This window comes from Anopheles gambiae, unplaced genomic scaffold (assembly GCF_943734735.2).
Source record: "Anopheles gambiae unplaced genomic scaffold, idAnoGambNW_F1_1 scaffold_12, whole genome shotgun sequence".
NCBI classification, from domain to species: domain Eukaryota; kingdom Metazoa; phylum Arthropoda; class Insecta; order Diptera; family Culicidae; genus Anopheles; species Anopheles gambiae.
Window position 1 is genome coordinate 242373 of NW_026902714.1, and position 17403 is coordinate 259775.

The following is a 17403-nucleotide window of genomic DNA, read 5'->3' on the forward strand; positions in this document are numbered from 1 at the left end:
TTGTTGCCATCTATTATCGTTGTTACGGCCATGTTTCATCCAAATGAAGCCATCTTGAACTTATTCAATGGCCTTGAAATTTGATGTTGAATTTTGTTGCCATCTATTATCGTTGTTACGGCCATGTTTCATCCAAATGAAGCCATCTTGCACTATTTGAACTGGCATCTTGAACTAATTCAATGGCCTTGAAATTTTATGTTGAATTTTGTTGCCATCTATTATCGTTGTTACGGCCATGTTTCATCCAAATGAAGCCATCTTGCACTATTTGAATGGCCTTGAAATTTGATGTTGAATTTTGTTGCCATCTATTATCGTTGTTACAGCCATGTTTCATCCAAATGAAGCCATCTTGTACTATTTGAATGGCCTTGAAATTTGATGTTGAGTTTTTCTGCCATCTATTATCGTTGTTACGGCCATATTTCATCCAAATGAAGCCATCTTGTACTATTTGAATGGCCTTGAAATTTGATGTTGAATTTTGTTGCCATCTATTATTGTTGTTACGGCCATGTTTCATCCAAAGGAAGCCATCTTGTACTATTTGAATGGCCTTGAAATTTGATGTTGAATCTTGTTGCCATCTATTATCGTTGTTACGGCCATGTTCGTGCAAATAAAGGCATTTTGAACTAATTCAATGGCCTTGAAATTTGATTTTGAATCTTGTTGCCTTCTATTATCGTTGTTACGGCCATGTTTCATCCAAATAAAGGCATCTTGAACTAATTCAATGGCCTTGAAATTTGATGTTGAATTTTGTTGCCATCTATTATCGTTGTTACGGCCATGTTTCATCGAAATGAAGCCATCTTGTACTATTTGAATGGCCTTGAAATTTGATGTTGAATTTTGTTGCCATCTATTATCGTTGTTACGGCCATGTTTCATCCAAATGAAGCCATCTCCCACTAATTCAATGGCCTTGAAATTTGATGTTGAATCTTGTTGCCATCAATTATCGTTGTTACGGCCATGTTTCATCGAAATGAAGCCATCTTGCACTATTTGAATGGCCTTGAAATTTGATGTTGAATTTTGTTGCCATCTATTATCGTTGCTACGGCCATGTTTCATCCAAATGAAGCCATCTTGAACTATTTCAATGGCCTTGAAATTTGATGTTGAATTTTGTTGCCATCTATTATCGTTGTTACGGCCATGTTTCATTCAAATGAAGCCATCTTGCACTATTTGAATGGCCTTGAAATTTGATGTTGAGTTTTTTTGCCATCTATTATCGTTGTTGTGGCCATGTTTCATCCAAATGAAGCCATCTTGCACTATTTCAATGGCCTTGAAATTTGATGTTGAATTTTGTTGCCATCTATTATCGTTGTTATGGCCATGTTTCATCCAAATAAAGCCACCTTGCACTTTTTGGATGGCCTTGAAATTTGATGTTGAATTTTGTTACCATCTATTATCGTTGTTACGGCCATGTATCATCCAAATGAAGCCATCTCCCACTTATTCAATGGCCTTGAAATTTGATGTTGAATTTTGTTGCCATCTATTATCGTTGTTACAGCCATGTTTCATCCAAATGAAGCAATCTTGTACTATTTGAATGGCCTTGAAATTTGATGTTGAATCTTGTTGCCATCTATTATCGTTGTTACGGCCATGTTTCATCCAAATGAAGCCATCTTGCACTATTTGAATGGCCTTGAAATTTGATGTTGAATTTTGTTGCCATCTATTATCGTTGTTACGGCCATGTTTCATCGAAATGAAGCCATCTTGCACTATTTGAATGGCCTTGAAATTTGATGTTGAATTTTGTTGCCATCTATTATCGTTGTTACAGCCATGTTTCATCCAAATAACGCCATATTGCACTATTTGAATGGGCTTGAAATTTGATGTTGAATTTTGTTGCCATCTATTATCGTTGTTACGGCCATGTTTCATCCAAATGAAGCCATCTTGCACTATTTGAATGGCCTTGAAATTTGATGTTGAGTTTTTTTTGCCATCTATTATCGTTGTTACGGCCATGTTTCATCCAAATGAAGCCATCTTGCACTATTTGAATGGCCTTGAAATTTGAAGTTGATTTTTGCTGCCATCTATTATCGTTGTTACGGCCATGTTTCATCCAAATGAAGCCATCTTGCACTATTTGAACTGGCATCTTGAACTAATTCAATGGCCTTGAAATTTTATGTTGAATTTTGTTGCCATCTATTATCGTTGTTACGGCCATGTTTCATCCAAATGAAGCCATCTTGCACTATTTGAATGGCCTTGAAATTTGATGTTGAATTTTGTTGCCATCTATTATCGTTGTTACAGCCATGTTTCATCCAAATGAAGCCATCTTGTACTATTTGAATGGCCTTGAAATTTGATGTTGAGTTTTTCTGCCATCTATTATCGTTGTTACGGCCATATTTCATCCAAATGAAGCCATCTTGTACTATTTCAATGGCCTTGAAATTTGATGTTGAATTTTGTTGCCATCTATTATTGTTGTTACGGCCATGTTTCATCCAAAGGAAGCCATCTTGTACTATTTGAATGGCCTTGAAATTTGATGTTGAATCTTGTTGCCATCTATTATCGTTGTTACGGCCATGCTCGTGCAAATAAAGGCATTTTGAACTAATTCAATGGCCTTGAAATTTGATGTTGAATTTTGTTGCCATCTATTATCGTTGTTACGGCCATGTTTCATCCAAATGAAGCCATCTTGAACTAATTCAATGGCCTTGAAATTTGATGTTGAATTTTGTTGCCATCTATTATCGTTGTTACGGCCATGTATCATCCAAATGAAGCCATCTCCCACTAATTCAATGGCCTTGAAATTTGATGTTGAATCTTGTTGCCATCTATTATCGTTGTTACGGCCATGTTTCATCCAAATGAAGCCATCTCCCACAAATTCAATGGCCTTGAAATTTGATGTTGAATCTTGTTGCCATCTATTATCGTTGTTACGGCCATGTTTCATCCAAATGAAGCCATCTTGCACTATTTGAACTTGCATCTTGAACTAATTCAATGGCCTTGAAATTTTATGTTGAATTTTTTTGCCATCTATTATCGTTGTTACGGCCATGTTTCATCCAAATGAAGCCATCTTGCACTATTTGAATGGCCTTGAAATTTGATGTTGAATTTTGTTGCCATCTATTATCGTTGTTACAGCCATGTTTCATCCAAATGAAGCCATCTTGTACTATTTGAATGGCCTTGAAATTTGATGTTGAGTTTTTCTGCCATCTATTATCGTTGTTACGGCCATATTTCATCCAAATGAAGCCATCTTGTACTATTTGAATGGCCTTGAAATTTGATGTTGAATTTTGTTGCCATCTATTATTGTTGTTACGGCCATGTTTCATCCAAATGAAGCCATCTTGCACTATTTGAATGGCCTTGAAATTTGATGTTGAATTTTGTTGCCATCTAGTATTGTTGTTACAGCCATGTTTCATCCAAATGAAGCCATCTTGTACTATTTGAATGGCCTTGAAATTTGATGTTGAGTTTTTCTGCCATCTATTATCGTTGTTACGGCCATATTTCATCCAAATGAAGCCATCTTGTACTATTTGAATGGCCTTGAAATTTGATGTTGAATTTTGTTGCCATCTATTATCGTTGTTACGGCCATATTTCATCCAAATGAAGCCATCTTGTACTATTTGAATGGCCTTGAAATTTGATGTTGAATTTTGTTGCCATCAATTATCGTTGTTACGGCCATGTTTCATCCAAATGAAGCCATCTTGAACTAATTCAATGGCCTTGAAATTTGATGTTGAATTTTGTTGCCATCTGTTATCGTTGTTACAGCCATGTTTCATCCAAATGAAGCCATCTTGCACTATTTGAATGGCCTTGAAATTTGATGTTGAATTTTGTTGCCAGCTATTATCGTTGTTACGGCCATGTTTCATCCAAATGAAGGCATCTTGAACTAATTCAATGGCCTTGAAATTTGATGTTGAATTTTGTTGCCATCTATTATCGTTGTTACGGCCATGTTTCATCCAAATGAAGGCATCTTGCACTATTTGAATGGCCTTGAAATTTGATGTTGAATTTTGTTGCCATCAATTATCGTTGTTGCGACGAAACCGTTCGACACCCTTGGCGTTTGAACACCCCTGACGAGACGAAAGTCATACAGGGCGAACGTCAAGAGAATCGCAGCGAAACGGGAGAAGCAATCCAACCAGCGAGGAGTAAGGAGCAAATACCAAGCCATAAGCGTAACACGGATATTAATTAATTAATATTAAGTAAGCGTTAAAACTCAGATTAGTGAAGGGACGAGAAAAGTAAGTGAAAAGGTGAAATCAAATGTGATCGTGTTATAATATGTATGAAATATAGTTTCAGAACCGTTTCAAAGGCGGTTAGCGAAAATTCATCCCAACAAATTCTGAAATTTTCTCTCACGTAAGAGAAAGAGATAGAAGGATGGACACTACACCGAAGTGCCAGCTGTGTAGCCAACCACAGGATGAGAAAGCCACGATGGAGAAGTGCTGCTTGTGCACAAAATGGGAACATGCTACGTGTGCGGGACTGACCGTTACCGTCAAAGATCCAGCATCAAGGTATGTATGCTCCGCGTGCAGAATGAAGCAGGAGTCCACGGCTGCCAAATTCCGTGACGATCGGGACACAGCCAGCTTGAAACCCGCTACGCGATCGAGGAAGGGGTCAACGGCCTCCACTAAGCGAAGCGAGAAGATTGCACCAGTAAGTGTTACATCAACTATCCTCTCACTAAACGTGGAAGAGAAGCTTAAGCTAGTGGAAGAGGAACAACGGATGCGAGAGAGGGAGATCGCAGAAAAGCGAGAGATCGCATGTCGTGAGAACGCAGAGCTGATACGTCAGTTAGAAGAGAAGAAAAAACTTGCCGAAGAGGAGAGTATTCTTCGGGAGAAATCACTCAAAGCCGAAGCTGAGATGAAGGCTCAAGAACAGAGTATACGTCGTGAGTCCCTGGAGAGAAAGCGCGAAATCATGAGAGAACTATCTCAAGCCAGCCGAGCGGGCTCAGAGGTCAGTTATAGCGAGAAAATAGTGTGCTGGCTAAAAACTGGCCAAGGATCGACTGATGAAGAAATATCACCTCGTGAAGACACTCTCTCCAAACCCGGAGTACCTAATATAAAACCTCTAGCGACGTCAAGTGTCGAGGGACAAGCGAGCGAAGAAAAGAAAGATGAAAGCGAAAGGGAAGGGAAAGAAGGCTTGTCTGGAAGGCAAATCGCTGCGCGTCACGTCCTTGGCAAAGAAGTGTCGATATTTAGTGGGGATCCGGAAGAGTGGCCGCTGTTTCTTAGTACTTTCGAGGAAGCGGCCAAAACGTGTGGATTTAGTAGTGCTGAGAACCTAATAAGATTGCAAAGATGCCTTAAGGGCAATGCGCTTGAACTGGTGAAGGGTCAACTGACGATAAAAGAGAACGTACCAGATGTGATAGAATCGTTAAAGATGGTTTACGGAAAACCGAGCCTGCTGATTCGTTCACTTTTAAACAAAATTCGTAACTTGCCACCCCCGAGACCGGATAAAATGAGAACCGTTATAGAGTTCGGGTTAGCAGTGAAAGCACTAACAAACCAGATGAAGGCAGCTAAACTGAACGCGCACCTGAACAATCCAATGCTGTTAGAAGAGTTGGAAGAGAAGCTGAGCGGGGAGATGAGGCTGAACTGGGCTGCATTTCAGGAAGAGAAAGCAGCGGACGGGTTGGAAGGGTTTAGTACCTATGTAAACAACCTGGCAAGGCGCGCTTGTGCGGTGACAAACGATCTGAGAGAGATAAGCAGAATAGGAGAAACTAGAAGAAAAAATACGGCCGTCTTGAATACGCATGCTACAACAAATTTCGAAGCGTCGCAGAGAAATGAGAGAGCAGCATCTCTATCTCGACCATCTAGTACGCCACATAAGAAAACCTGTGCGGTATGTCAGCGTGAGGGGCATCGTGTCTACGAGTGTGAGCAATTTAAAGCTGCAGATGTGAGTGATCGCTGGAAATTTGTGAACACGAAATCCCTATGTAGAACATGCCTCAACAACCACGGCAAATGGCCTTGCAAGTCATGGCATGGCTGTGGGGTGGATGGATGCCGCTTACGCCACCACAAGCTGTTACATTCCCCGTCGACAACCGAAGATGCCGTAAGTGCGTGCGCAACACATGCAAATGAGGTAAATTCTATTAGTCCTTTATTCCGAATCCTACCCGTTACCCTGTACCATAACAACAACTCTCTAACAATATACGCTTTCGTAGATGAAGGATCGACATACTCACTAATCGACGAATCAATAGCAACAGAGTTGGGTGTACACGGTCAAAAAACACCACTAACGCTGCAATGGACAGGACATGTAACGAGGAAAGAGCCCAACTCCGAAGTAATAAACCTTCATATTTCCGGAAAAGATAGAAACACGAGGTACAGATTAGAGAACGTCAGAACGGTCGGCCGGCTAATGCTCCCAACACAGACACTAAATTACGAAGCACTGCAACAAAGACATATACACCTTAGAGGGCTGCCGATACAGAGCTACACACACGTGCAGCCACAGCTCCTGATCGGGTTGGACAACATTCGAGTCGGGGTACCGATCAAGCTCCGTGAAGGACAACCGTCCGATCCCATTGCTGCCATGTGTCGACTAGGTTGGTCGATCTATGGAGGAAGAGTCCCAAAAGGGGTACCGACAGCGCTTGTAAATTTTCACGCCGCACCGCCAATAGATAGTGACAGAGAAGTAAACGATCAACTGCGAGACTACTTTACGATAGAGGACTATGGCACGAAAACGGCAAGTGGAATTTTGGACTCAGAAGAAGAAAAGCGTTCAAACCTCTTGTTGAGAGAAACCACAAAACGAGTAGATTCAGGTAACTGCTTCGAAACAGGCTTATTATGGAACACCGATTGCCCAAACTTTCCCGACAGTTATCCTATGGCCGTTAGACGAATGGAAGCGTTAGAAAGAAGATTCGTCCAAAATCCAGCATTAGAAGAAAAAGTACGACAGACTATTAGTGAGTACGAAACAAAAGGCTACGCACACAAAGCCAGTCTTACAGAACTCTCCGCAGTGGAGGTAGGAAAAGTATGGTACTTACCGTTGGGAATTGTACAGAACCCGAAGAAGCCGGGTAAGATTAGACTGATATGGGATGCAGCAGCCAAGGTCTCAGGAGTATCGTTTAACTCAAAAATGCTGAAAGGTCCAGACCTATTGACCCCGCTGCCACAAGTACTAAGCCAATTTAGACAGTTTCCCGTAGCGGTATCAGGCGACATAATGGAAATGTTCCATCAAATAAAAATTCGACACCCCGATCGCCAATCGCAACGTTTTGTGTACAGAAACAGACCGTCAGACCATATGCAAGTATACGTTATGGATGTAGCGACATTCGGTTCAACGTGTTCGCCTGCCTCGGCACAATACGTAAAAAATTTGAACGCACAAGAATACATAGAAAAGTTTCCCCGAGCTGCAAAGGCGATAATTGATAACCACTACGTAGATGATTATCTGCAGAGTTTCACCACGGTAGCAGAAGCTATAGAGGTAACGAAAGAAGTAAAGCACGTACATTCGAAGGGAGGATTTACGCTTCGGCGATTCCTATCTAACTCCGCAGAAGTGCTGAACAGTATTGGAGACCCCGCCGAAGAGACCTCTAAAGATCTGATGTTGGAAAGAGGAGAAAACACCGGATCGGTCCTAGGAATGAAATGGAAGATAAAAGAAGATGTCTTCACATTCTCCTTCTCCTCAAACGAAAATATACGACATATTCTCCGCGAACATCACATTCCCACAAAACGAGAGGTTCTGAGGGTGGTAATGAGTCTGTTTGATCCCATGGGACTAATATCGTTTTTCCTCGTACATGGAAAAACTCTTATTCAGGATATGTGGGTAAAGGGTATTGAATGGGACGACCAAATACCAACCGACTTGTGTCAACGATGGGGGGAGTGGATAAAACTACTACCACACTTAGAAAAATTACGCATACCGAGATGCTATTTTCGTTCCCCATACCCCGAAAACCTTCATGATCTGCAACTGCATGTGTTCGTAGACGCAAGTGAAACCGCGTACTGTTCCGTTGCCTATTTTCGGATAGAGATTGATGGAATGATTCATGTTGGGCTGATAGGTGGAAAAACTAAAGTAGCCCCTATAAAAACCATCTCTATCCCAAGGCTCGAGCTGAAGGCGGCAGTCCTAGGAGTTCGAATGTTAAACGTTATAAGAGATAATCATTCCTTCCCTATAAAACGCCATATACTTTGGACTGATGCGAGCGTGTGCTTGGCGTGGATACAATCAGCAAATCCTCGACGGTATCAACAGTTCGTTTCGGTACGGCTGGGGGAAATTCTGACATCAACCGAACCACGAGACTGGAGGTGGGTGCCCTCGAAACAAAATGTGGCCGACTTAGCGACTAAGTGGAATAACGGGCCCGAGTTGACGATGGACAATCCGTGGTTACGTGGCCCCTCCTTCCTACACGAATCTGAGGCACGATGGCCGGCAAAACAATCAGTCTCCGATACCGATGAAGAAGTACGAGCGACACATCTACATATTCGCCCAGTGAACCCACCAATCGATCTAGCGCGGTTCAACTACTGGAGGAACGTAGTTAGATCTGTTGCTTACGCTATTCGGTACATAGAAAATTTGCGGCGCAAAGTGTCCAGTACACCTTTGGAGGTTGGAATACTCAAGCAGAACGAGCTGCGTAAAGCAGAATTGGCGCTATGGAAGTTTGCGCAACACGAAGCCTTCCCAGAAGAGGTGACGAAACTGAGCAAGACACTTGGAGGCCCGGACGAACGGCACGGGAATGTCCGCAAATCCAGTCCTATCTATAAAAAGTGGCCCTTCATGGACGAAGAAGGTGTACTAAGGATGAGAGGACGGATCGGTGCATCAATCTACGCTACCTTTGCAGCTAAGTACCCAGTTTTACTTCCCAAAAATAATCACATTACGTTCCTTATTGTAGGTTGGTACCACTACCAGTATCGACATGCAAACAGAGAGACAGTAGTGAACGAAATACGCCAATGCTTTGACATCCCCAATCTACGAGCATTAGTAAAGAAGGTGGCCGATGCATGCCCGTACTGTCGAGTGATGAGAAGGTATCCGAGGCCGCCACCGATGGCTTCCCTCCCAAAAATGCGCCTGGCAGCCTTCACCAAGCCGTTTACCTACACCGGAGTGGATTATCTCGGTCCAGTACTAGTGCGTGTAGGTCGAGCTAATGCAAAACGTTGGATAGCACTCTTCACATGCTTAACAGTGAGGGCCGTGCACTTAGAAGTAGTTTATTCTCTGAGCACAGAATCTTGTATTATGGCAGTAAAGCGATTCATTGCTAGAAGAGGCACGCCCATAGAGTTTTGGTCTGACAACGCGACTTGCTTTCAAGGAACTAGCAATGAAATTAAAGAAGAGATCAGTAGCGCACTTGCAGTTACATTTATAAGCCAAATAACTAACTGGAAATTTATACCACCTGCAACACCACACATGGGTGGCGCCTGGGAAAGACTAGTTAGGTCAGTCAAAACGGCAATCAGTACAGTAATAGACTCACCGCGGAAGCCAGATGATGAAACGTTAGAAACAATATTGTTAGAAGCTGAAGCAATGATAAACGCCAGACCCTTAACGTATATTCCGCTTGAATCAGCCGACGAAGAGGCGTTAACACCAAATCACTTCCTGTTAGGCAACTCAAACGGAACAAAACAAATACTTTCACCCGAAGTAGAGCAGAAAGCAACACTCAGGAGTAGCTGGAAACTAGCGAGGTATATTACCGAACAGTTTTGGCAAAGGTGGCTTAAAGAATATCTCCCGGTCATTACAAGAAGAAGTAAATGGTTCAAAGAAGTCGAAGACTTGAAGATAGGAGATCTTGTGATCATAATAGGAACTACACCAAAAGACCAATGGACCAGGGGGAAAATAGAAAAGGTCACACCAGGGAAAGATGGGAGAGTTAGAGAGGCTTTAGTACGCACGTCGAACGGTCTACAACGACGATCAGCGAGCAGGCTTGCTGTTTTGGACGTCTTGCAGTAGGTGAACCCAATCAATAAAAGCTCCTTCGCACCAGTAGGGAGAGTTCACGGGAGGGGGTATGTTGCGACGAAACCGTTCGACACCCTTGGCGTTTGAACACCCCTGACGAGACGAAAGTCATACAGGGCGAACGTCAAGAGAATCGCAGCGAAACGGGAGAAGCAATCCAACCAGCGAGGAGTAAGGAGCAAATACCAAGCCATAAGCGTAACACGGATATTAATTAATTAATATTAAGTAAGCGTTAAAACTCAGATTAGTGAAGGGACGAGAAAAGTAAGTGAAAAGGTGAAATCAAATGTGATCGTGTTATAATATGTATGAAATATAGTTTCAGAACCGTTTCAAAGGCGGTTAGCGAAAATTCATCCCAACAATCGTTGTTACGGCCATGTTTCATCCAAATGAAGCCATCTTGCACTATTTGAATGGCCTTGAAATTTGATGTTGAATTTTGTTGCCATCTATTATCGTTGTTACGGCCATGTTTCATCCAAATGAAGCCATCTTGTACTATTTGAATGGCCTTGAAATTTGATGTTGATTCTTGTTGCCATCTATTATCGTTGTTACGGCCATGTTTCATCCAAATAAAGCCATCTTGCACTATTTGAATGGCCTTGAAATTTGATGTTGATTTTTGTTGCCATCTATTATCGTTGTTACGGCCATGTTTCATCCAAATGAAGCCATCTTGCACTATTTGAATGGCCTTGAAATTTGATGTTGAATTTTGTTGCCATCTATTATCGTTGTTACAGCCATGTTTCATCCAAATGAAGCCATCTTGAACTAATTCAATGGCCTTGAAATTTGATGTTGAATTTTGTTGCCATCTATTATCGTTGTTACGGCCATGTATCATCCAAATGAAGCCATCTCCCACTAATTCAATGGCCTTGAAATTTGATGTTGAATCTTGTTGCCATCTATTATCGTTGTTACGGCCATGTTTCATCCAAATGAAGCCATCTCCCACAAATTCAATGGCCTTGAAATTTGATGTTGAATCTTGTTGCCATCTATTATCGTTGTTACGGCCATGTTTCATCCAAATGAAGCCATCTTGCACTATTTGAATGGCCTTGAAATTTGATTTTGAATCTTGTTGCCTTCTATTATCGTTGTTACGGCCATGTTTCATCCAAATAAAGGCATCTTGAACTAATTCAATGGCCTTGAAATTTGATGTTGAATTTTGTTGCCATCTATTATCGTTGTTACGGCCATGTTTCATCGAAATGAAGCCATCTTGTACTATTTGAATGGCCTTGAAATTTGATGTTGAATTTTGTTGCCATCTATTATCGTTGTTACGGCCATGTTTCATCCAAATGAAGCCATCTCCCACTAATTCAATGGCCTTGAAATTTGATGTTGAATCTTGTTGCCATCTATTATCGTTGTTACGGCCATGTTTCATCCAAATAAAGCCATCTTGTACTATTTGAATGGCCTTGAAATTTGATGTTGAATTTTGTTGCCATCAATTTTCGTTGTTACGGCCATGTTTCATCGAAATGAAGCCATCTTGCACTATTTGAATGGCCTTGAAATTTGATGTTGAATTTTGTTGCCATCTATTATCGTTGTTACAGCCATTTTTCATCCAAATAAAGGCATCTTGAACTAATTCAATGGCCTTGAAATTTGATGTTGAATTTTGTTGCCATCTATTATCGTTGTTACAGCCATGTTTCATCCAAATGAAGCCATCTTGCACTATTTGAATGGCCTTGAAATTTGAAGTTGATTTTTGCTGCCATCTATTATCGTTATTACGGCCATGTTTAATTCAAATGAAGCCATCTTGCACTATTTGAATGGCCTTGAAATTTGATGTTGAATTTTGTTGCCATCTATTATCGTTGTTACGGCCATGTTTCATCCAAATGAAGCCATCTTGAACTTATTCAATGGCCTTGAAATTTGATGTTGAATTTTGTTGCCATCTATTATCGTTGTTACGGCCATGTTTCATCCAAATGAAGCCATCTTGCACTATTTGAACTGGCATCTTGAACTAATTCAATGGCCTTGAAATTTTATGTTGAATTTTGTTGCCATCTATTATCGTTGTTACGGCCATGTTTCATCCAAATGAAGCCATCTTGTACTATTTGAATGGCCTTGAAATTTGATGTTGAATTTTGTTGCCATCTATTATCGTTGTTACGGCCATGTTTCATCCAAATGAAGCCATCTTGTACTATTTGAATGGCCTTGAAATTTGATGTTGAGTTTTTCTGCCATCTATTATCGTTGTTACGGCCATATTTCATCCAAATGAAGCCATCTTGTACTATTTGAATGGCCTTGAAATTTGATGTTGAATTTTGTTGCCATCTATTATTGTTGTTACGGCCATGTTTCATCCAAAGGAAGCCATCTTGTACTATTTGAATGGCCTTGAAATTTGATGTTGAATTTTGTTGCCATCTATTATCGTTGTTACGGCCATGTTCGTGCAAATAAAGGCATTTTGAACTAATTCAATGGCCTTGAAATTTGATGTTGAATTTTGTTGCCATCAATTATCGTTGTTACGGCCATGTTTCATCCAAATGAAGCCATCTTGAACTAATTCAATGGCCTTGAAATTTGATGTTGAATTTTGTTGCCATCTGTTATCGTTGTTACAAACATGTTTCATCCAAATGAAGCCATCTTGCACTATTTGAATGGCCTTGAAATTTGATGTTGAATTTTGTTGCCAGCTATTATCGTTGTTACGGCCATGTTTCATCCAAATGAAGGCATCTTGAACTAATTCAATGGCCTTGAAATTTGATGTTGAATTTTGTTGCCATCTATTATCGTTGTTACGGCCATGTTTCATCCAAATGAAGGCATCTTGCACTATTTGAATGGCCTTGAAATTTGATGTTGAATTTTGTTGCCATCTATTATCGTTGTTACGGCCATGTTTCATCCAAATGAAGCCATCTTGCACTATTTGAATGGCCTTGAAATTTGATGTTGAATTTTGTTGCCATCTATTATCGTTGTTACGGCCATGTTTCATCCAAATGAAGCCATCTTGTACTATTTGAATGGCCTTGAAATTTGATGTTGAATCTTGTTGCCATCTATTATCGTTGTTACGGCCATGTTTCATCCAAATAAAGGCATCTTGCACTATTTGAATGGCCTTGAAATTTGATGTTGATTTTTGTTGCCATCTATTATCGTTGTTACGGCCATGTTTCATCCAAATGAAGCCATCTTGCACTATTTGAATGGCCTTGAAATTTGATGTTGAATTTTGTTGCCATCTATTATCGTTGTTACGGCCATGTTTCATCCAAATGAAGCCATCTTGAACTAATTCAATGGCCTTGAAATTTGATGTTGAATTTTGTTGCCATCTATTATCGTTGTTACGGCCATGTATCATCCAAATGAAGCCATCTCCCACTAATTCAATGGCCTTGAAATTTGATGTTGAATCTTGTTGCCATCTATTATCGTTGTTACGGCCATGTTTCATCCAAATGAAGCCATCTCCCACAAATTCAATGGCCTTGAAATTTGATGTTGAATCTTGTTGCCATCTATTATCGTTGTTACGGCCATGTTTCATCCAAATGAAGCCATCTTGCACTATTTGAATGGCCTTGAAATTTGATTTTGAATCTTGTTGCCTTCTATTATCGTTGTTACGGCCATGTTTCATCCAAATAAAGGCATCTTGAACTAATTCAATGGCCTTGAAATTTGATGTTGAATTTTGTTGCCATCTATTATCGTTGTTACGGCCATGTTTCATCGAAATGAAGCCATCTTGTACTATTTGAATGGCCTTGAAATTTGATGTTGATTTTTGTTGCCATCTATTATCGTTGTTACGGCCATGTTTCATCCAAATGAAGCCATCTCCCACTAATTCAATGGCCTTGAAATTTGATGTTGAATCTTGTTGCCATCTATTATCGTTGTTACGGCCATGTTTCATCCAAATGAAGCCATCTTGTACTATTTGAATGGCCTTGAAATTTGATGTTGAATTTTGTTGCCATCAATTTTCGTTGTTACGGCCATGTTTCATCGAAATGAAGCCATCTTGCACTATTTGAATGGCCTTGAAATTTGATGTTGAATTTTGTTGCCATCTATTATCGTTGTTACAGCCATTTTTCATCCAAATAAAGGCATCTTGAACTAATTCAATGGCCTTGAAATTTGATGTTGAATTTTGTTGCCATCTATTATCGTTGTTACAGCCATGTTTCATCCAAATGAAGCCATCTTGCACTATTTGAATGGCCTTGAAATTTGAAGTTGATTTTTGCTGCCATCTATTATCGTTATTACGGCCATGTTTAATTCAAATGAAGCCATCTTGCACTATTTGAATGGCCTTGAAATTTGATGTTGAATTTTGTTGCCATCTATTATCGTTGTTACGGCCATGTTTCATCCAAATGAAGCCATCTTGAACTAATTCAATGGCCTTGAAATTTGATGTTGAATTTTGTTGCCATCTATTATCGTTGTTACGGCCATGTTTCATCCAAATGAAGCCATCTTGCACTATTTGAACTGGCATCTTGAACTAATTCAATGGCCTTGAAATTTTATGTTGAATTTTGTTGCCATCTATTATCGTTGTTACGGCCATGTTTCATCCAAATGAAGCCATCTTGCACTATTTGAATGGCCTTGAAATTTGATGTTGAATTTTGTTGCCATCTATTATCGTTGTTACAGCCATGTTTCATCCAAATGAAGCCATCTTGTACTATTTGAATGGCCTTGAAATTTGATGTTGAGTTTTTCTGCCATCTATTATCGTTGTTACGGCCATATTTCATCCAAATGAAGCCATCTTGTACTATTTGAATGGCCTTGAAATTTGATGTTGAATTTTGTTGCCATCTATTATTGTTGTTACGGCCATGTTTCATCCAAAGGAAGCCATCTTGTACTATTTGAATGGCCTTGAAATTTGATGTTGAATCTTGTTGCCATCTATTATCGTTGTTACGGCCATGTTCGTGCAAATAAAGGCATTTTGAACTAATTCAATGGCCTTGAAATTTGATGTTGAATTTTGTTGCCATCAATTATCGTTGTTACGGCCATGTTTCATCCAAATGAAGCCATCTTGAACTAATTCAATGGCCTTGAAATTTGATGTTGAATTTTGTTGCCATCTGTTATCGTTGTTACAAACATGTTTCATCCAAATGAAGCCATCTTGCACTATTTGAATGGCCTTGAAATTTGATGTTGAATTTTGTTGCCAGCTATTATCGTTGTTACGGCCATGTTTCATCCAAATGAAGGCATCTTGAACTAATTCAATGGCCTTGAAATTTGATGTTGAATTTTGTTGCCATCTATTATCGTTGTTACGGCCATGTTTCATCCAAATGAAGGCATCTTGCACTATTTGAATGGCCTTGAAATTTGATGTTGAATTTTGTTGCCATCTATTATCGTTGTTACGGCCATGTTTCATCCAAATGAAGCCATCTTGCTCTATTTGAATGGCCTTGAAATTTGATGTTGAATTTTGTTGCCATCTATTATCGTTGTTACGGCCATGTTTCATCCAAATGAAGCCATCTTGTACTATTTGAATGGCCTTGAAATTTGATGTTGAATCTTGTTGCCATCTATTATCGTTGTTACGGCCATGTTTCATCCAAATAAAGGCATCTTGCACTATTTGAATGGCCTTGAAATTTGATGTTGATTTTTGTTGCCATCTATTATCGTTGTTACGGCCATGTTTCATCCAAATGAAGCCATCTTGCACTATTTGAATGGCCTTGAAATTTGATGTTGAATTTTGTTGCCATCTATTATCGTTGTTACGGCCATGTTTCATCCAAATGAAGCCATCTTGAACTAATTCAATGGCCTTGAAATTTGATGTTGAATTTTGTTGCCATCTATTATCGTTGTTACGGCCATGTATCATCCAAATGAAGCCATCTCCCACTAATTCAATGGCCTTGAAATTTGATGTTGAATCTTGTTGCCATCTATTATCGTTGTTACGGCCATGTTTCATCCAAATGAAGCCATCTCCCACAAATTCAATGGCCTTGAAATTTGATGTTGAATCTTGTTGCCATCTATTATCGTTGTTACGGCCATGTTTCATCCAAATGAAGCCATCTTGCACTATTTGAATGGCCTTGAAATTTGATTTTGAATCTTGTTGCCATCTATTATCGTTGTTACGGCCATGTTTCATCCAAATAAAAGCATCTTGAACTTATTCAATGGCCTTGAAATTTGATGTTGAATTTTGTTGCCATCTATTATCGTTGTTACGGCCATGTTTCATCGAAATGAAGCCATCTTGTACTATTTGAATGGCCTTGAAATTTGGTGTTGAATTTTGTTGCCATCTATTATCGTTGTTACGGCCATGTTTCATCCAAATGAAGCCATCTCCCACTAAATCAATGGCCTTGAAATTTGATGTTGAATCTTGTTGCCATCTATTATCGTTGTTACGGCCATGTTTCATCCAAATAAAGCCATCTTGTACTATTTGAATGGCCTTGAAATTTGATGTTGAATTTTGTTGCCATCAATTTTCGTTGTTACGGCCATGTTTCATCGAAATGAAGCCATCTTGCACTATTTGAATGGCCTTGAAATTTGATGTTGAATTTTGTTGCCATCTATTATCGTTGTTACAGCCATTTTTCATCCAAATAAAGGCATCTTGAACTAATTCAATGGCCTTGAAATTTGATGTTGAATTTTGTTTCCATCTATTATCGTTGTTACAGCCATGTTTCATCCAAATGGAGCCATCTTGTACAATTTGAATGGCCTTGAAATTTGATGTTGAATTTTGTTGCCATCTATTATCGTTGTTACGGCCATGTTTCATCCAAATAAAGCCATCTTGCACTATTTGAATGGCCTTGAAATTTGATGTTGAATCTTGTTGCCATCTATTATCGTTGTTGTGGACATGTTTCATCCAAATGAAGCCATCTTGCACTATTTGAATGGCCTTGAAATTTGAAGTTGATTTTTGCTGCCATCTATTATCGTTGTTACGGCCATGTTTTATCCAAATAAAGCCATCTTGAACTTATTCAATGGCCTTGAAATTTGATGTTGAATTTTGTTGCCATCTATTATCGTTGTTACGGCCATGTTTCATCCAAATGAAGCCATCTTGCACTATTTGAACTGGCATCTTGAACTAATTCAATGGCCTTGAAATTTGATGTTGAATTTTGTTGCCATCTATTATCGTTGTTACGGCCATGTTTCATCCAAATGAAGCCATCTTGC

The 17403-nt window shown here is 39.7% G+C and overlaps 1 protein-coding gene across 1 annotated transcript; it reads left to right on the top strand.

Annotated features, from left to right (window-relative positions):
• The first annotated feature begins 4089 nt into the window (after window positions 1–4089).
• LOC133395015 (uncharacterized) lies at window positions 4090–10505 on the top strand. Its single transcript, XM_061663256.1, has 2 exons — window positions 4090–4301; window positions 4357–10505. The coding sequence occupies exon 2, from the start codon at window positions 4444–4446 to the stop codon at window positions 10129–10131; it is 5688 nt and encodes a 1895-aa protein (XP_061519240.1). The 5' UTR covers window positions 4090–4301; window positions 4357–4443; the 3' UTR covers window positions 10132–10505.
• The last annotated feature ends 6898 nt before the right edge of the window (window positions 10506–17403 follow it).

Coding starts and splice junctions, on each gene's coding strand:
- LOC133395015 (XM_061663256.1), top strand. CDS start 4,444: ATGGACACTACACCGAAGTGCCAGCTGTGTAGCCAACCACAGGATGAG.